This window comes from Sparus aurata, chromosome 23 (assembly GCF_900880675.1).
Source record: "Sparus aurata chromosome 23, fSpaAur1.1, whole genome shotgun sequence".
Lineage (NCBI taxonomy): Eukaryota > Metazoa > Chordata > Actinopteri > Spariformes > Sparidae > Sparus > Sparus aurata.
In genome coordinates this window covers 29,824,804-29,845,732 of record NC_044209.1, presented here as the reverse complement: position 1 = coordinate 29,845,732, position 20,929 = coordinate 29,824,804, and the positions used below count along the sequence as shown (strand labels likewise).

Here is a 20,929-nt window from a genome sequence, read left to right as displayed (position 1 = left end):
GTTTGTGCGTGAGGTGAAAACACCATCAGATCCTCCGACTCTTCTGTCCTGAGAGATTCAGCAACAGAGCAGAAAATGAGATCAATAACTGATCATCAATTATTGCTTAAAGGGCCAGAGCGACAAAAATACCAGATTTCTCAGTGGAGTTCTGCTCTGGAAGATCACAGTGTTTGTTTTACGACTTCTGATGAAACTGAGATTCAAAAGTGAAGATAAATGATTCTTTTTGCAGTTAGAGACAATAAAAGTGGTCGAGGACAGAACCGACCTGATCAATACGTGTTCCTGCTGATGGTGTTGTTGCACTGTGGAGCGTTTCTCTCTGAACCTCATGAACTGATGAAGTATTCACAGTGTTTTTATGATTCTGATCAGGACTCATTCCTGCATCCAAAATGTAGTACAGTGAACAGTTCTGGCCTCAGGTTACAGAGCTCAGTGATCCAGAACATCTGCAGGACAAGTGACAACCTGACTGTTTCTTCCTCTTCACTTGTGAACTTGACATTAAACCCTGTGGGCGGGTTGGGCTGCTGTTCTGCCGAAACCTGTTCTAAATATCACGATTTAAAGGTTGATGCAGATTAAACCTGAGCTCCATCAAGTCCTGACACACCTGCAGTAGAAACACCCTCTGTGACACCTGAGGGCTTCACATCCACAGCGGGGAGTTTACACAGCTGAGGACGGAGAAATGTAGCAGCACACTGGGACAGAACCACCTGCATCCAGAGCCGGATCCAAGCAGAGGAGAACATTTTAAAGGAGCAGTGTGTGTAAAAGAGGACAGACGAGTCTCAATGTGACATCCAGACGTAGAAACTAAACTCACCTGAGTGGCGAGATGTCACCGTGGCAGCTCCTCCGAGCCAGCAGAGCGACCCAGGCAGCTGTGGGTTACCGGGTCCATCATGCATCTGGAGGTTCGGTCCATTACAGCACAGCTCCTGTTGCTGCTGATGCTCCAGACAGCAGCAGGAGCTTCTGTCTGTCCACAGAGAAAGCCACCATGCAGCAGCTGAACAGCAGGCTGGCATCGTACCTGCAGCAGGTAGGAACACAAACTGCCCCGACTGATCCAACAACTGCACGAAAACACCTCAGTTAACCTGAGGCTCTGATGAGATGACCGTTACTGCTTCAAGATCAACAGAACACAAAAATGGCAGATTTCTCAGTGGAGTTCTGCTTTGACTGGGTCAGTTTTTGTCATATAATTCCAAAGTTAAACTGACATATGAGTGCAGAGTCAGTATGTTTTAAAGATCAAGAGAATCTAAAAGTTGCAGGTTTGTAAATGGAGTTTTGCATGTCAGAAGCTGTGTTTGTTTTAAGATTTCACTTCTGATTCTGATTCTTTAATGTATGAGATGAAAACCTGACTGCAAATACAGCTGATGGACCCAACAGCACACACACACACACACACACACACACACACACACACACACTGAGGTCCACAGCAGAGATTAAAGATCGTTTTAAAAGCAGAAAAACATAAAATGACAGATTTCTTAATGGAGTTTGTTTCAACTGAAGTTGCCTAAAATATTTTGTGTGTTGTAATGCCGAGTTAATTCAACATGTCAGTAATGAGCCAAAATGTCTTAAACATCAAAACAACATAAAAGTAGCAGATTTTTAAATGGAGTTTTGAATAGACTGATAGAGGCACTGTGTTTAAGAGTCTTTACATCTGCTTTTTACTGTTTGATGAAACAGGTGAAACACAGCTGAGGATCCAACAACAGCTAACGAACACCACGATTAAACTAAAATTCACAAGTGATGATTAATTATAGTTTATGAGCAGGTGAACATAAAAACACCACATTTCTTAATGGAGTTCTGCTTCGACTGAGTGACATCAGCTTTTATATTTCTTTGGTGTGAGAAGTGGAAACTTGACAATATTTCTGTAAATTATACATAATTATTATTATAATTACACAAACTGAAACATGTTCATCCTCCACAAGATTTATTATGGAAGAGAACTTTAACTTTAGACGTTTATTTCCATAAAAGTGGCAGATTTTTAAAGGAGTTTTGAATGGACTGACACGGACACTGTGTCCTTTATGTTCCTCCAGGTGCAAAACCAATAAATTATTATTTTAATGATGCATCATGGGAAATAAAGTATTAAAGAAAGTTAGAAAAGACCAAACAAACCCATCGACGGAGCAGAGGTTCAGTCTGCGCCGAAGATCAACACAGCAACAAACACATCATCATCACTGCTGATCATTTCTCGTCTCATCTGATTGGTTGATGCAGGTCCAGTATCTGGAGGCGGCCAATCAGAAGCTGGAGTGTCAGATCCAGGAGGAGCTGGACAAGAAGTGTCCTGTAGAGCTGAGAGAGCTGGACGGACACCTGAGGACAGTGTCCCTGCTGCAGGACCAGGTCAGCTCAACACCTGGTCACAGACACACACATACAAACAATCAGAACCAAACAAATCATACATAAAACTAATCAAATGTAATTAACAGTTCATTCACATTATCAAATAATCTATAATAAAACAAAAATATGATAAAAAGGGGACATTTTACAGTAACTGGTCCTCAAAGTACGTTTTCCTGATTTTAAGTTCATACTTCTAGTTTTACCACAACAGGGTACTTGTAAGTACTGGTTCTGGTTTCTGTAAGTGAGTGAACTGAATCTTTCCTTCACCACTGACGATGTTATTTTAACAGCATCGATGAAGACAAGCAGCGTCTGAACATGAAAAACAGTAAAACCCCTTTTTGTCCTGGGGCTGAACATGGATTATAATCAGGACCAAACAGAGTCCTGAACAGTCCAGATTCAGCTCTGGGATGATGCTAAAGTTCAGGCTGGTTGCAACTCGTTGGGCTCTCGTGTGTTTCTTTAAAGGTCGGACAGGCTGAGACGAGTCTGACTCACATCTGAAATGTCAGAGATTAAATCTGAACTTTTAATTATCGTCTAACAATAACAGTGTTTTTATAAATGACCAATTATCTCCGAACAGACAAAAAGCTTCTGCCTCGAGGACACAAAGTAAGTCAGAGGAGTGTACTCAACAAGTCTGAGAGCAGCTTGACATTTAATTTGTTCTGGTGACTTCCTGTCCTGTTCTGGTCAAACAGGAATGTAACAATCAAAACACAATAAAAGATTTTCTTTTGTTCAACACCAACCGGTATATTCACTGAACCTCTTTAAATCATCTGGTACACAACGGTTTGATGTTTTTCTACTGCGACTGTACTTCTGTGGTTTCTGCCACCAGAGGGGGACAAAGACAAGTCACAACCGAGTCTTCTCTCGGCTGTTCAGTCTTGAGTTAATTTTAATGAGTCACGACACACAAGTCCTGAGTCAAAATCTCCAAAAAAGTCCCCCAAAACTGAGTCAAGATCAAAGTCAAGACCAAGTACAAGAAGTCCCAAGTCAAGTTCATAATCACAAACCAACCCCCACGTTCATCTGAAAATCAAGTCCAGCAAGTCAAGAGTAAAGATCAAACCCAAGACCAACAAGTCCTGAGTCGAGTTAAGGTGAAGACCAAGTCCCAAATCAAGATCGAGTCCCAAGCTGCCCACATTTTTTATAAGTTGAAGAGCGAGTCGATTCCTTACGACTCAAATTGGTATTTAATTCAAAGTCAAGCACAATTCTTGATTCATGACTAATATCTGAGTCTAGTCCCAGATGTCTGACTCTAGTTCCGGACGTCTGACTCTAGTCCCGGACGTCTGACTCTAGTCCCAGACGCCTGACTCCAGTCCCAGACGTCTGACTCCAGTCCCGGACGCCTGACTCTAGTCCCAGACGCCTGACTCCAGTCCCGGACGCCTGACTCTAGTCCCGGACGTCTGACTAGTCCCGGACGTCTGACTCTAGTCCCGGACGCCTGACTCCAGTCCCGGACGTCTGACTCCAGTCCCGGACGTCTGACTCCAGTCCCGGACGTCTGACTCCAGTCCCGGACGTCTGACTCTAGTTCCGGACGTCTGACTCTAGTCCCGGACGTCTGACTCCAGTCCCGGACGTCTGACTCTAGTTCCGGACGTCTGACTCTAGTCCCGAACGTCTGACTCTAGTTCCGGACGTCTGACTCTAGTCCCGGACGTCTGACTCCAGTCCCGGACGTCTGACTCTAGTCCCCGACGTCTGACTCCAGTCCCGGACGTCTGACTCTAGTCCCGGACGTCTGACTCCAGTCCCGGACGTCTGACTCCAGTCCCGGACGCCTGACTCCAGTCCCGGACGTCTGACTCCAGTCCCGGACGTCTGACTCCAGTCCCGGACGTCTGACTCCAGTCCCGGACGTCTGACTAGTCCCGGACGTCTGACTCTAGTCCCGGACGCCTGACTCCAGTCCCGGACGTCTGACTCCAGTCCCGGACGTCTGACTCCAGTCCCGGACGCCTGACTCCAGTCCCGGACGTCTGACTCCAGTCCCGGACGCCTGACTCCAGTCCCGGACGTCTGACTCCAGTCCCGGACGCCTGACTCCAGTCCCGGACGTCTGACTCTAGTTTCGGACGTCTGACTCTAGTCCCAGACGTATGACCTGTATGAGTGTAACCTCTAAACTGTGGTACCGTACCTGGTGCTTTAAAAAAAAGTTCCTCTCTCTCTTCTCTTACTTGCAGATCAGTGATTGTCTCTCGGCCCAGGCTCAGGTGAAGCTGCAGCTGCTCAGTGCAGAGCTCACCATCTTTGACCTCAACGTCAGGTAGATCCTCACACCTTCAGCATGCACATACTGAGCACATCTAGACATTGCCCATCTTCATCTCCTGCTGTGTGTACAGGACTGAAAAGGAACATGAGCGCCGTGGCTGTCTGGAGGCGGAGCTTAATGACCTGAGGCTGCTGAAGGAGGAGCTGCAGGTCCACAAACTACCAGAGATCCAAAGTCTGCTGAACGACCAATCACAACAACTGATGGGCCTGCAGATACAACACCAACAGGTAAGACAATGAAACACTCACCTGGATTATTCAAATGGACAAACTGCATCAGTGTCATGATTTTGTTTACCTGTCCAGGACATGCAGGTTGTCCTGTCCCAGATGTCAGGAGGTGTCACTGTGGAGATGCAACCTGCTGAGACATTAGACCTGATCCAGCAGCTGGACGACCTGAGACACACGAGTGTGGCGCTGCTCGACAAGAACCAGAACGAGCATTGGTTCAATACCCAGGTGGACGAACATCAACAGCATCAGTTTTAAATACTATATAAGCACACTTCTCCGTCTGAGGGGGTTTATAAAGTGTACAGACAGCATCTAATCAGGTGTATTGTGTTCAGGTTTCCATGCTGAGTTCTCCTGAGGTGACCTTTGACCCTCCAGCAGAGTCAGAGGTCATTCAGGCTGAGCTGGAGGAACTGAGGAGAACAGCAGAGAGTCTTGAAGAAGAGCTGAGACAACTCCATTCTCTGGTAAGAGAAAAGCACTGGACTTTAAAAATTGATGTCAGATGTTAATACACAAAGATAGAACCTGACATCGTTGAAATGTGGTTTGAGTGACCACTTGTGATCAGATGTCACTTCCCCAACAAACAAACCCGTCCATCTCTGAGACAAACAGACTCCATGTTTCTCCTCAAAGACCGAAAGAAGTTCATGTAGAACATTTGCTGAATGAACAAGAAGGTCCAAATAATGCAGAATGAGTCAGAGACAGAGTTTCACAGAGTTTATAAAGTGTCTCCAACTCAACAACTCACTAAACTGACACATTTGTTAAGGGAGTCTGGGGACTTTCTCCACGGGGACAAAGAAGTAGCCTATATTGTTACTGTTTAGTGTCTTTGTAACATGTGACATGTTTAGATCAATAACATGTTTCTTCTTTCATAAATGGAGTGTAAATGGTGAAATCAGTGTAAACAGTGTGTTCAAACAGCTGATCAATGTTGGCAGGTAAGACTTTAGCACTTTAGACACAGAAGCAGACAGGCTGGTACAGACATGCTGCCACAAACTGACACTTTTTACAAGGAGACAAACAACTTCAGCTGAAAGATTTAATGCTGAATTTACAACATGGACACACAGTTACAATCTGTCACAGACACAGTTTCACTACGTTAGAAAGTTGTTTTAACTCAACAACTCTCAAAACCACAACATTTGTTAATGGAGTCTGGAGATGTTGTTATGATAAATCGGCAGAAGAAGGACCAACAGGCACAAAATGCTAACACGCAGCATCGTTCCTATCTGTCTGTCTGTTTGTCTGTAGAACATGGTGTTGGAGGCCACTGGTCTGGACCAGAATGAGTCCTTTGTTGAGCAGCTGGAGGTCCTTCAGCAGAGAGCAGACAGTCTTTGCTGGGACCTGGACTCAGTGTTGCAGGCTACAGCCCAGCAGGCTGCAGACCAGCAGACCCTGCTGGACATCACAACCAGACTGGAGACTGAGATACAAGACTACAGGAGGCTGCTGGATGGACTGAGCCCAAAGCGGTATGAGATGATGATAACTGAATAGCCTCTCCAATAGGCTAACATATGTGTTAAATTCTCCAACAGTAACAGTTTGAGCAGCCTTCCAATCATAATATTTATATATTACGCAGTCTTTGGCATCCTAACTTGGATTCCTAGGCAATTCTTCTCATTCTCATTTTTTTTGTCTTTCACATTTTTTCACAGGGTCTCAAGTCTTCACCCAACCTCTGTGGCTAACGTCACTTCTTTCTGTGGTTCAACAAGCCCCTCTCCCCTCAGGAGAAACTTCACAGTGAACAAAACAGCCAGTGTTCAGGGAGGAAGTCTAAAAATGACTGGGGTTCATGCTGTCTCTAGAGGCCACATCTATACGGTTGGACAAACACCTATTGGTGCCCCACTTTCAGAAACAGTGACCACAGTACACGCAATCAGAGTCCACAGACAATATCCACACAACACACCAGTGACATCAATTAACACTTCAAATTGGACAAGCTCATTCCAAAAGTCTGAAAACCAGAGAACAGCAGCTATACCTGAAAGGACAATCAACAGGCAGAGCAGCCCAGTTGAAGATAAAAATCATGATTTGAGGAATTCATCCATTGTTAGTACCCAGGTCCGCCAAGGTATAGACCAGAGAGTCGCAGTCAAAGATTCTAAACTGGTGACAAATACTGCACAAGGAATCATCAAGTTGTTTCCTGAAACACAATCTGTAGGGAGTGCTGAAGTTCAGGCAAAACCAGAAGCTTTCACTTCCAAACCAACTAGTCTAGAAGCTGTTTTGCAGGCTAATAAAACAGAGACAAACATTCAGACAGAGATCACCAGAACCATTCTTTGTGCTGAGCCAGAAGTAAAGCAAGGATCACATTCCCTAACACATACAACCACAACTGATAACAGAAAGAAAGAGACAGAAACTGTAGTGTCGGCTGAAATTATTTGCACAGATCGTTCCCTTGAGGCTAAGAACCAGCATCCTGCAGAGGTTGTGTCTTTGAGTGTGAAGACTCCAACAGAAGCAGTCAGAGATGAAGGGGAAATTGTTGTTAGAGCATCCATTGTCTCTGACTTTCCAGTTCTTAGGTGCGTGGAGGCTCAGGCTCAGGTCTCCGGTGATATGACTCTTGAAGTAAAAAGACAAGAAAAGAAGCAAGAAGAAGATGTAGTAAGAGTAGAAGGTACCTTGCTTGCCCCCAGTGAGGAGAACAAAGTCTTAGAAGATACAGATACAGGGTCCAGCATTGCAACTGCTTCATCCAGTAGCCCACACAGTAATGACAATGTTGAGAGTAAAACCACTGAAGGAACCATCACATTGGTCCCTGAAACAGAATCTGTCAGGAGTGCCACTATTCAGGCGAAACCAGACACGCTTGCATCCAAAGAACCCCCCAGAGAGGCAGATTTTCAGGTTACTAAAACAGAGACGTACACTCAAACAGTGATCACCAAAACCCTTCTTTGTGCAGAGCCAGAAGTGAAGCAAGGACCAAATACTGCACATACGACAATTAATGATTCCAGCAAAAAAACTGCTGCAGAGTTAAAGAAAGAGACACAAACTATGATATCAGCGCAAATGAATTGCACAGAGGGCTCCATCCAGGCCAAGAATCAGGAATCTGCACAGGTTATGTCTTTGAAACTGACTACTCCAACAAAAATTGCAGAGGATGAAAGGGAACTTGCTGTTAAAGAAACAGCTGCCTCTGAATCTCAAATTCTTGTTTTTTCAGAGGCTCAGTGTAAGGTCTCTGGTGACTTGACTCGGATGGATAACAAGAAAGTAGAAAGACAAGAGAGGAACCAAGAAGAAGGAGCAGTAGAAGTAGAATGTAATTTACTTGTCCCCAGTGAAGAAAACAAAGTCACAACTGCTCCATTCAGTAGCCCAGATAACAAGGAAAACCTTGAGAGTAAAACCACACAAGGAACCATTGCATTGGATTCTGACACACAATCTTTCCGGCGTGCCGCTGTTCAGGCAAAACCAGAAACCTTTGCATCTGAAGAAACCTCCACAGAGGCAGATTTGCTTGCTACTAAAACAAGGACAAACATAACATCTGTTGTCTCTGAATTCCAAATTCTTAAGTCTGAGGAGGCTCAGGATGAGGTCTCTGGTGACTTGACTTTGTTAAATGAGGAAGTAATAAGACAACAAAAGAAGCGAGAAGAAGAAATAGAAGGCACTTTGCTTGTCCCCAGTGAAGAAAACACATTCATAGAGGATGTAGATACAAGGTCCAGCATCGCAACTGCTTCATCCAGTACCCCAGACAGCAATGTCAACCTTGAGAGTAAAATTGCACAAGGTACCATTGCATTCATTCCTGACACACAATATGTCAGGAGTGTTGCTGTTCAGGCAAAGCCAGAAACCTTTGAATCCAAAGAAACCTCCACAGAGGCAGATTTTCAGGTTACTAAAACAGGGACAAACATTCAAACGGTGATCACAAGAACCCTTCTTTGTGCAGGACCAGAAGTAAAGCAAGGACCAGATTTGCTGTATACAGCAATAAGTGATCCCAGCAAACAAACTGCTGCAGAGGCAAAGAAAGAGGCAGAAACTGTGATTTCATCTAAAATTAACTGCACAGAAGGCTCAATTGAGGCCAAGAACCAGGAATCTCCACAGCTTGTGTCTCTGAGTCTGGAGACTCAAACAGAAGCAGTTGGGAATGGAGGGGTTGGGGTTAGGGCATCTGTGTTTCCTGAATCTCAAATTCTTAGGTCTGAGGGGGCTCAGGGTAAAGTCTCTTGTGACTTGACTGTGATGGATAACAAGGAAGTAGAAAGACAAGAGTTGAAGGGAGAAGTAGTAGAAGTGGAAAGTACTTTGCTTGTCCCAAGCTTAGAACAGAGTTTGGCATTGTCCGATGCATCCAAAAGTGAATTAAACAAAGTCATAGAAGATGCAGAAACAGGACCATCTAGCAACCCAGACAGCAATGATTTCGAGAGTAAAACTGCAAGTACAGAGCGTTTAAGGAAAGTAGAATCAGAGGTGGACAAGGGGAACGTAGTCATTGGTTTTCATGATACAAACAAGGTTAAGGACGACTCTACTAAGTCGGACAATCAATCAAAGAAATGTACAGGTGAAAAAGATTCTGGTGTGGCTTTGAGTTCTTCCGTCACTGAAGAGCTGCTAAATCCAAGAGAGGTTCATGTATCTGCAAGCTCAACAAAGCCAGACATACATCTGAGCCTCGTTGAAAAAGAGTTGTTAATGAGTACCACAGATCAAGTATTTCGTCCAGTTGATCCCAAAGAGCATATTAGAAGTCCTGATTCTCTTTCAAGCCCAAATGACTTAGAACAATGTTTCAGTCTAGTTGAGGCTAACATGTGTCTGAGTCCGAATGGGGAAGAAGAAGATGGAGAAGTATCCCTGAGTTTAACTGAGGCAAATGCAGTTGTGAGACCAGTTGAAAAATACCTTCTCTCGACAAAAGAGGAAGGCGAGCCCCTGTCGTTTGGTAAAGATCCGGGTTTGCTAGAACAGGACAGAAATGGAAAAGTCAGCATTTCAGTGAGAGATGGGGACAATTTGTGCATTGGATCATTTGAAGGTAGTAAAGAAAGTAGAGGTACTGTAAATGGTACAATCAATTCTAAACCCACCGGTGAAGGAATCAGCCTTCAGCTTGGAGGCACAGCAGATAACAACGCTGTCCAGAATCCAGGTGGCAGTCCAGAAGGCAGATATGGTTCGGAAAACCAGAAAGAGACTTCTAAATCAGCTAGCTTTGGCAGTATCCCTTCAAAAGAAGGAACCACCATTAGCAGTGTGGCTACTAATTCAGGAAGTATTTCTACTAGCAACAGTGGTATAGCAGCTAGTTCATCAAGTAAAGTCAGTGTTAATGCAGGAGTTTCTGTGAATGCAGAGGTAGAGGATAGATTCCGACGTGGCAGTGGTGAGTTGATGGTTTATGGGGGCATTCTGGGACATAAAACTATGAGCTTGCCCAAGACAGGGAGCAAAGAAAGCCTGTCAGGAGCAACAAGCCAACAAGAAAGAGGGAGATTCAGCAGTAGAGGAAGTGCAGAGTGGATGGTTCATGGCAGCAGCAAAGGAAAAGAAAAAGGTTCATCAGGGACCCCAAATCCTGCAACAAACCCCCAAGAAAAAGTGAGATTCGGAAGTGGAAGCAGCTTACACAGGACAAGGAGTGAAGAAAGCACATCAGTGCCCCTTGCAACAAGTCCACCAGAAAAAGGAAGGTTTGGCAGTGAAGGGAGTGGAGAGTGGAGAGTCTATGGCGGGAGTCCTGGACGTATCAGTAGTTGGGCTGGCAGCAAAAGCTTACCCAAAGCAAACGGGGAAAACATCCCATCAGATGTTGCAAAACTACCTACTAGCCCACCAGGATCACAAGGAGGAGGGAGGTTTGGTAGTGCAGGGAGTGGAGGGAGTGGAGAGTGGAGAGTCTACGGCGGGAGCTCTGGACGTATGAGCAGCTGGCCTGGCAGCAATAACTTACCCAAAGCTGACAGGGAAGATGTAACGTCAGTGGCTGCAAAATTACCAACAAGCCCACCAGGATCACAAGGAGCAGGGAGATTTGGTAGTGCAGGGAGTGGAGGGAGTGGAGAGTGGAGAGTCTATGGTGGGAGCTCTGGACGTATGAGCAGCTGGCCCGGCAACAGCAACTTACCCAAAGCAGACAGGGAAGAAATCTCAGCAGATGCAAAGCTAGTGACAAGCCCACCAGGATCAGTAGGAAGGCGGTTTGGTAGTGGAGGGAGTGGAGAGTGGAGAGTTTATGGTGGGAGTTCTGGACGTTTGAGTAGTGCCAGTGGCGCAGACAGGGTCAGTGGAACGAGTCGTAACCAAATAATCAGTCCGCCAAGCAGCCTCACGAGTAGCGGGCAGAGACTCAGTAGTGTTGGTCGGCTCAGCTCAGGTGGTGTTGTCAGGCGTAGCAGCAGCGTAGGTAGTGGTGGTAGTATAAGTGGATCAGGTAGTAGTGGCAGGCTCAGCGGCTCGTCTGGAAGCCACAGGACTAGCACCTCTGGGAGATACGCTAGCACTGGCAGCGGCGAATGGAAGCCAGTCTACAGCTCAGCTTCAGCACACAGGACCAGCATGGGGAGTACAGGACGACCAGGTGCTGGGGGGGCAACTGGCAGCCAAAGAGCCCCGAGCCCCGGGGGGAAGATGAGTGTCAGCATGGGCAGCGGTAGCTCCTCTGGGTCAGGGAGGACCAACAGTACGGGTGGGAGGGTCATCAGCAGCAGCGACTGGCCAATCAGGAGCACCGGCAGCGGAACTGGAGGCAACAAGGAGAGGATCAGTGTTTGTAAGATGGCAGCTCTGTCGATCTCAGCAGCGGGGAGGGAGAGAAGTCAGGACAGACAGCGACAACAACAACAACAACAACAACAACAGGCTGCAGGTGAGCACAGCTGCTTTGTGTTGACACTGTGTTAAAAGGATGAAATAGAGGGCTGAAGCCCCGCCCCTTCCTGTTCCCTTCATGGACCTTATTGATCAAACCTTTGTCTGTAGTGACTGAAGAGAGACAGATAAAGTATTGATCCTGTCAGAATTGTATCATGAATCACACAAATGATATTTCATCAGTTTGTCATCAAACTAATGAAACAACAGACTGTGAAGATACGTCATTATAAAGTCGACAGAGTCGTCAGTGACGTCGTCTCCTGACTTAAAGAATGTAGGACAATTTCTCTCACAGTGAAAAAACAGTTTATGGTAATAAATAATATTTCTTCTCTTGCAGGCACCTCTCCTCTCCTCCAGCGCTGGCTGTCCACAGGTTTTGGGGTGAAAAGTGCCGGAACAGAGTGACATCATGCTTTAACCCTGAACACACCTGATCACACCTGATCACACCTAATCACCAGAACACACCTGATCACACCTGATCACACCTAATCACCAGAACACACCTGATCACACCTGATCACACCTAATCACACCTAATCACCAGAACACACCTGATCACACCTAATCACCAGAACACACCTGATCACACCTGATCACACCTAATCACCAGAACACACCTGATCACACCTGATCACACCTAATCACCAGAACACACCTGATCACACCTGATCACACCTAATCACCAGAACACACCTGATCACACCTAATCACCAGAACACACCTGATCACACCTAATCACCAGAACACACCTGATCACACCTGATCACACCTAATCACCAGAACACACCTGATCACACCTAATCACCAGAACACACCTGATCACACCTGATCACACCTAATCACCAGAACACACCTGATCACACCTGAACACACCTGATCACACCTGAACACACCTGATCACACCTGAACACACCTGATCACACCTTACAGAAAGTATCAGAACTAGAAGTGTTTGATACAGAAAAATCTCGTACCTTGAAAGTACTTGAGTAAATGTACTCAGTCACTTCTTTACCACCAAGTAGTACAAATATATAATCTACTATACTTGTGTGCTTTATTCAGTTTTTTTAAATTTCCCCTCCAAAAGTCTTGATTTTTTTCTGTTTTAAATTTAAAGAATCAATCAAAAAATCATGAAGATTTGATGATTTTGCAGCAACTTCCTTTTAATAATCAGAACCTCAGTTTCATGTTTGGTCATATCTTGTGTGGTGTTTCCTCACCGGTTTATGATATATTATATATATATATACACACGATATAATCACGCTGTAGGTGACATGTTTGTTCTCTTTATTATAAATGTGATTCTCGTTCAATCTCATTTGAACATTTTAATCTGAAAATAAATGTGATGGGTATAAACGACTGTGTCCTGTTGACTCTTGTTAGAGTTGATACATTTTATGTGTGAAAGAAAGAAGGAAAATATTTCAGTCTTTCAACTTCATTTAAAGCAAATAGAAACACCTCAACCTCTGTTAGACTTCACTCTGCTAATCACAGTTTTTTTTGATTGCTAAAACACAATTTTGCAAACGAGGCCGGTTTTATCAAACTTAACACAATTCACAAACCAAACACCCAAATTGCAAAACACCTCACATATCCTGCAAAATGAAGCTCTGCAACCAAAACTACATGCAGCATTTTGAAAATCAAACTGCTGCACCCGACGTCACACACTTCATTCATGTTACAGATGTTTGTCTAACCAGCTACACACTGTTGGTTAATGAAAAACTCTCTCATCTTCAGAATGATTTGCCAAAATACCAACATAGTTCAAACTGTAGAGAATTCTTCAGATTGCTTCACATGCACAGAAACATTTGCAGATACACACACATGCTGCTGAAACATTTATTTATTTTTCACTGAACAAGTCAGTGCAACACATGCACAGCAGATATATTTACATTAGAGTGAACAAAGATATGCTCATAAACAGTAAGTGAAACAGTAAACAGCAGAAACAGAATGTGACAGTGAGAGGCTGATGACATCATCAACTCAGGTGTTTCTGATGTCATCTGAAAGTTGTCGTCTTCTTTGGCCATGAGCTCCTCTACCAGCTCCTCCTCTCACCCTTCCTCCCCCTCTCATTCTCTCCCTCCCTCTTCCTCTTCCTCTCTCTGCAGCATCTTCCATTGTTGTTGGAAAGAAAAGCAGCTCACCTGTGTTCTGTTAGAGCTACTTCCTGACTGAAGTGGTAACAGGTAGTTGTTTGGCCTGGTGGCACATATAGTGGCCAGTTAGGTCATGTAGTGTCATTTTGAATGGCAAACACTTGACTTTATGTCAGATTGTTGTGTCTGATGCAGGGAACCTCTTCAGTGCATTTAAAAAGTGACTTTTTGAATTGCAAAATGTGTTTCAAGTTTTGGAGAGTTGAGAAGAAGTTTAATCTGTGTGTGTCGGGTTAAATATTTGTGCTGTGCAGGTCGTGTTCGTGTGTTAGCAACTGGAAACAACTGTGAAACTAGACGGCCTCATTCAGGACTGAAGGGAGAGAAGATGATGCTGTTCGTGTTCGAGCAGCAGGTGGCAGCAAAACCACAATGATTTAAAGTCTCAGCAGGAACTGTGACTGATTTCAAGGATGAAGTCATGGTCACAATATTTTAAAGATTACTTCTGTCTGCGATCAATACGGAGACATAGAAGCAAAACTGTAACACAAAGCAATTATTCAAACTGCACAATCAAAACAAAAACCTCCTGTTGGACAGAATTAAAGATGAAGTAGAAGTACCTCAAAAATGTGGATATATTATATATATTCAGATATTTAACTGTAAAAGTTTCTGTATCAGAATAAAGTGAAAGCAGCAAACTGATGCAGCAGAAGAGTCTGTGTCCGAATACCAAAATATAAATACTTGAAGTAATAAACCATGTAGCGGCCTGTAGGGGGCAGCAGTCACCAGGTCGGTCTGAGCCTGTGGTGTCAGTCCGTCTCTGTCCACTGGGGGCAGCAGAGTGTCAGATCTACCTGCAGAGACAACACAGGTGAACACATACTGTATGTTCACCTGTGTTTGTGCACGTTGACATAAAGTAGATCCACAGTTCAACACTGAGCCTGTTCACATGAGCTCAGTGATCTGATGATCATCTGACCTGACGTGTTTAAATGACACAGTCATCACTTGACGCCCTGATGGCGTCTCTGTCCTGATGGCGTCTCTGTCGTCATGGCGTCTCTGTCGTCATGGCGTCCCGCTCGCCGTCTCTCTGCTCGAGTTTCAGCGACATCCGCGTTCTTATGTTTGTCCGCCTGCACAGAGAGAGAACAGAAGAAACCAGATTGACGGTCCACACGCAGCAAATAAAACAGAAGCTGGTTTAAAAACAAAGTGTGATGATCAGATTTGTTATAATCTGATCATGTTGTTGACATGAGCGACTGAATCGTCTGTACTGATCAGTGTATCAGTGTGCATGTGAACAGGCTCAGTGCCTCAGGTGTCTGTGTGTTCTGTGAGTTCTGTGGTGGTCCAGACGGTCGGGCAGGGAGGAGGTGAAGCGCCTCATGCTGGTGGAGGCGGGGGCTGCTGGGCGTAGTGGTTCAGGTGGAGGGGTTTGGAGTCCGGGATAATGGTGGACTTGTTGGAACCTGTCGGGACCACACAGAGAGCGTATCTCTCTCTGCCAGGGTTTCATCTTCTGTTCACACATATCAACCCTCCGTCTGTGTTCAGGTCCAAACCCGGACTCACTCCAACATTTAATGTGTTCGTGTGGAGTTAACGTTAAGGTGAAGTAATTTATTTGTTGATACAGGCTGAACTCTGTTTCTGAGGTCTCTATGATCACATGACTGTTCATCACACTGATGGATTGTAACTAAGAACATTTACTCAGGTCCATGTGTTGCAGGACCAACAGAGCGGGTCCTGGGATGTCTTCAGGCCTTCTGGTGAAGCCTCAGATGACAAATTGTTCTTTTCGTATTCTGTGATGGTTGTTGGTGTAAACCAGCTCTCCGGGAGCACCTGGACCTCCTGTCCTCCTCTGAATCACCTGAGGTCAGAGCAGTCGTTACTGTCACACACCTGCAGGCTCCGCCCCTCCACCAATCACTGATCAATGATCCACAGCCCTCGTCTGTGCAGCCTCTCCTTCTTCAGATATGCAGAGGTCGAAGGTCACAGGAGCTCTGCAGAGACGAACCCTTCAGCAGGATCCAGGTGTGTCTCTGGATGTTTCTGCACTGCAACAGCTCACAGATAAATCAAATGTTACTGAAGAAACACAAACAAGATGTAAAAACAAACGATCACATCAGATGATTAACACATGTTATCGTGCTAACACGCTAAAGAAGCTGCGGGCCTGACTGGAGGCTCAGTGTGGTTTACACTCTGCAGTGACACCTGATGAAGCAGCAGCAGCGAGGCTGACGGCTCCGCGGAGCTCGTAAAGTCCGACTTCCCTCCTGCGAGCGACGAACACGTCGTCTGGAGGATTTATGTGAAGCTGTGAGTGAAAAGTTTGGATTGATTGACGGGAGTTTGGCAGCTGAGAAGAGGTTGTTAAAGAAGGATCATAAACTGAAACCGGCTCGTCTGCAGAGTGCATCCAAGGACCAGGATCCTGTGGCCCAGATCAGGTGTTCTGTTAACCCTGTGTCGGGTCAGAACCTGCTGTGTCTCAGTATCATCATCACCCAGATGTTACAAGTCTTCAGGTTCAGTTAAAGATACAAGATCTATAAATGACAAAACATATTAATACAGTTCATCCTCCAACTGAAACTCTGTGTGCGTGTGTGTGTGTGTGTGTGTGTGTGCGTGTGTGTGTGTGTGTGTGTGTGTGTGCGTGCGTGTGTTTGTGTATGTGTGTGTGTGTGTTGATGCGTGTAGAAACTTGACTCTGTGGTATTTCTCAGAGGCCTGTTGGAACAAAATCTACAATATGTGAAGTATGAAGAACAAAACACACACACTCTCACACACACACACACTCTCACACACACTCTCACACACACACGCACACGCACACGCACACACATACACAAACGCACACACACACACACACACACACACACACACAGGTGATCAGTCCACCATCTCAAATGTCCGTTGCCATGCCGACGACACGCCTGTCATTGTCGCTCCTGGACGTGGATCAAACACAACATTAGACAATAAAGTGTCAGTCGATGTTTGTTTGAATGTTTGTTTGGGTCAGGATCAGACGGGTCAGGATCAGACGGGTCAGGATCAGACGGGTCAGGATCAGATGTGCACCGTTCTGGGTTGTGTTCCTCCTCAACATCAGAATCAGAGGCACCTCGCTGGAGATCTGAACAAATCAGCTCTGCAGCTGTTCAGCAGTGACACGACCTCCTGAAGAACTGAGGGGTTCTGTCTGTCCCGAGGTCAGAACGGTCAGTTCTGTCTGTGCTGAGGTCAGAACGGTCAGTTCTGTCTGTCCCGAGGTCCGAACCCTCAGTTCTGTCTGTCCCGAGGTCAGAACCCTCAGTTCTGTCTGTGCTGAGGTCAGAACGGTCAGTTCTGTCTGTCCTGAGGTCAGAACGGTCAGTTCTGTCTGTCCCGAGGTCCGAACCCTCAGTTCTGTCTGTGCTGAGGTCAGAACGGTCAGTTCTGTCTGTCCTGAGGTCAGAACGGTCAGTTCTGTCTGTCCCGAGGTCCGAACCCTCAGTTCTGTCTGTGCTGAGGTCAGAACGGTCAGTTCTGTCTGTCCTGAGGTCAGAACGGTCAGTTCTGTCTGTCCCGAGGTCCGAACCCTCAGTTCTGTCTGTGCTGAGGTCCGAACCCTCAGTTCTGTCTGTGCTGAGGTCAGAACCCTCAGTTCTGTCTGTGCTGAGGTCCAAACCCTCAGTTCTGTCTGTGCTGAGGTCAGAACCCTCAGTTCTGTCTGTGCTGAGGTCCAAACCCTCAGTTCTGTCTGTGCTGAGGTCCAAACCCTCAGTTCTGTCTGTGCTGAGGTCCAAACCCTCAGTTCTGTCTGTGCTGAGGTCAGAACCCTCAGTTCTGTCTGTGCTGAGGTCCAAACTGTCAGTTCTGTCTGTGCTGAGGTCCAAACTGTCAGTTCTGTCTGTGCTGAGGTCCAAACCCTCAGTTCTGTCTGTGCTGAGGTCCAAACCGTCAGTTCTGTCTGTGCTGAGGTCAGAACCCTCAGTTCTGTCTGTGCTGAGGTCCAAACTGTCAGTTCTGTCTGTGCTGAGGTCCAAACTGTCAGTTCTGTCTGTGCTGAGGTCCAAACCCTCAGTTCTGTCTGTGCTGAGGTCCAAACCCTCAGTTCTGTCTGTGCTGAGGTCCAAACCCTCAGTTCTGTCTGTGCTGAGGTCCAAACCGTCAGTTCTGTCTGTGCTGAGGTCAGAACCCTCAGTTCTGTCTGTGCTGAGGTCAGAACGGTCAGTTCTGTCTGTGCTGAGGTCCAAACTGTCAGTTCTGTCTGTGCTGAGGTCAGAACGGTCAGTTCTGTCTGTCCCGAGGTCCAAACCCTCAGTTCTGTCTGTGCTGAGGTCAGAACCCTCAGTTCTGTCTGTGCTGAGGTTCAAACTGTCAGTTCTGTCTGTGCTGAGGTCCAAACCCTCAGTTCTGTCTGTGCTGAGGTCCAAACTGTCAGTTCTGTCTGTGCTGAGGTCCAAACCCTCAGTTCTGACTGTGCTGAGGTCAGAACCCTCAGTTCTGTCTGTGCTGAGGTCCAAACTGTCAGTTCTGTCTGTGCTGAGGTCCAAACCCTCAGTTCTGTCTGTGCTGAGGTCCAAACCCTCAGTTCTGTCTGTGCTGAGGTCCAAACTGTCAGTTCTGTCTGTGCTGAGGTCCAAACCCTCAGTTCTGTCTGTGCTGAGGTCCAAACTGTCAGTTCTGTCTGTGCTGAGGTCCAAACCGTCAGTTCTGTCTGTGCTGAGGTCCAAACTGTCAGTTCTGTCTGTGCTGAGGTCCAAACCGTCAGTTCTGTCTGTCCTGAGGTCCAAACGGTCAGTTCTGTCTGTTCTGAGGTCCGAACCCTCAGTTCTGTCTGTGCTGAGGTCCAAATGGTCAGTTCTGTCTGTCCTGAGGTCCAAACGGTCAGTTCTGACTGTGCTGAGGTCAGAACCCTCAGTTCTGTCTGTGCTGAGGTCCAAACGGTCAGTTCTGTCTGTGCTGAGGTCCAAACTGTCAGTTCTGTCTGTCCTGAGGTCCAAACTGTCAGTTCTGTCTGTCCTGAGGTCCAAACTGTCAGTTCTGACTGTCCTGAGGTCCAAACGGTCAGTTCTGTCTGTGCTGAGGTCCAAACGGTCAGTTCTGTCTGTGCTGAGGTCCAAACTGTCAGTTCTGTCTGTTCTGAGGTCCGAACCGTCAGTTCTGTCTGCAGCAGGTTTACACTCTGAACGTTCACAGTTGAGACAACAGGAGGGTTACAGGTTCACATCTGATATACTGAACGTGAACTTTGACTCTGAGCTGCACGATTAGTCGATTAAAAGAAACTTAATTGCAAACTGCTTCCTGTAATGATAATTGTTTTCAGCTTCTTAAATGAGGTTTTGTTTCTTTTCTTTAAAGTGTAAAAACAGAGTTTTTGGACAGTAGATGTCGGAGACGTCACTCTGGGACACTGATCTTCACAATCTTTGATATTTTACAGGAGAAGCGATTAAAGATCAGTGAAGAAGAACGTCAGCTGAGGACATTCGCTCTGATGTCACACTGATGTTGGCGAGCAGAGCGACACACGCTGAGCTGCATTAACTCGCCGTGTTCGCAGGAACGCCGTCTGTTAACAGGTCGATGGCTGCAGGCGGCAGAAACTTGGCAGCCGTCAGTCTGCGTGTTCATAGACGTCATTACAGTGTTTAATTGTTGTATTAACATCGATGACAGAGAAGAAGTCGTTAGGAACCACAGTCTTGTTTTCAGCTGACGAGCCTGCAAACAAAGACAATCAGAACTGAACATCGACTCACAGCAGAGACGTGTTCACTGTGCAGGTGTACAAACACACACCTGAGTATCTGTGTGACTTCTCCTCTCTACACCTGAACTTTCTCCTCCTCACAGCTTCAGAACAGCCTCGGTACTTTAGTTTGATGCATCTGAGGTGAATTCTGGATTACTGTTATTTCCCAGCATCAGCAGACTGATTTTAAAAGCCGTAAGAAGGCGTAAACAGACAGAGAGGGAGACTGGAATGTGGAGTAAAGGCGTGTTAGTGTCTCGTATCTGCAGAGAGTTTCTGATTTTCTCTCTTTGTTGCTGCTCGGGACGCTTTACCAACCCAACATGTGTCTATTTGACGTCCTGGGAATGAGACTCAACAATCAACTGTCTTTGTGGTGCGTTCAGGAACAGCTGGGACAAATCCTACTGATTCTACCTTTAACTTTAATAGTCTTTGAATTCTATTAATATGACGTGAGCTTCAGTTAGCTTTGAGCACAAATGTCCTTCAGAGGGAGACTTTTTACTCTGATACTCTGAGTACATGTCAGAGCCTGTAATCTATTACTTTACTGGAGTAAACAAGCTGAATCAGCACTTCTACTTCTACATGAACACCTGAACGTCTCCTGGAGGACACACTGTGAGGACTTCTGTCTCTGTTGTTGAGGCCCTGAAGCACGAACACATCACACATAAAGACAGATTTTACACAGTAAATCAACAACATCACTTAGAAATATAAAATCTTGGTGTTTATAATCAGTTCCTGTCAGACTGAAGGTCTCACACACGTCTTCTTCAGACAGTTTTAGGGTTGAATTGTCCCAAAACCTCAGAGGTCCAGTTCATCAGGACGGCTGTTATGGATCTCTGGCTCGTTGTTACCTGGGACACAGAGACGCAGCTGCAGGTAAGAATCACCTGATGTTTCCTTTTATGGTAAAAATGTGCAGCAGCTCTTAAACAGGCAGGTTGGAACAAAACTGTTTATCTGACGTGTCGACAGTCGAGCTGCAGGGAGACCAAGTTTCTGCTGCTGCTTTGTGTTTCCTGTCGATTGATGTTGGAGCATCAGGACGTCTGCAGAACTTCAACAGAGGTGCAAAATTCTCTGATGAATGTAATCTGGTGGAATT

At 45.9% G+C, this 20,929-nt stretch overlaps 1 protein-coding gene and 1 long non-coding RNA gene across 2 annotated transcripts; one reads left to right on the top strand and one right to left on the bottom strand.

Annotated features, from left to right (window-relative positions):
• Nucleotides 1-611: 611 nt before the first annotated feature.
• LOC115576412 (uncharacterized) lies at nucleotides 612-12,479 on the top strand. The gene is made up of 9 exons (XM_030409008.1): nucleotides 612-1,054; nucleotides 2,284-2,412; nucleotides 4,641-4,723; nucleotides 4,803-4,962; nucleotides 5,041-5,196; nucleotides 5,307-5,438; nucleotides 6,247-6,470; nucleotides 6,660-11,875; nucleotides 12,224-12,479. The coding sequence occupies exons 1-9, from the start codon at nucleotides 848-850 to the stop codon at nucleotides 12,289-12,291; spliced, it is 6,375 nt and encodes a 2,124-aa protein (XP_030264868.1). The 5' UTR covers nucleotides 612-847; the 3' UTR covers nucleotides 12,292-12,479.
• Nucleotides 12,278-12,755, bottom strand: LOC115576413 (uncharacterized). The gene is made up of 3 exons (XR_003982836.1): nucleotides 12,725-12,755; nucleotides 12,355-12,412; nucleotides 12,278-12,316 (listed from the first exon to the last, which is right to left on the bottom strand). It is a non-coding gene; the product is annotated as an uncharacterized LOC115576413 (long non-coding RNA).
• Nucleotides 12,756-20,929: the final 8,174 nt, after the last annotated feature.

Coding starts and splice junctions, on each gene's coding strand:
- LOC115576412 (XM_030409008.1), top strand. CDS start 848: ATGTCACCGTGGCAGCTCCTCCGAGCCAGCAGAGCGACCCAGGCAGCT. Junction 1,055..2,283: donor TGGCATCGTACCTGCAGCAG/GTAGGAACACAA, acceptor TGGTTGATGCAG/GTCCAGTATCTGGAGGCGGC. Junction 5,197..5,306: donor AGCATTGGTTCAATACCCAG/GTGGACGAACAT, acceptor TATTGTGTTCAG/GTTTCCATGCTGAGTTCTCC.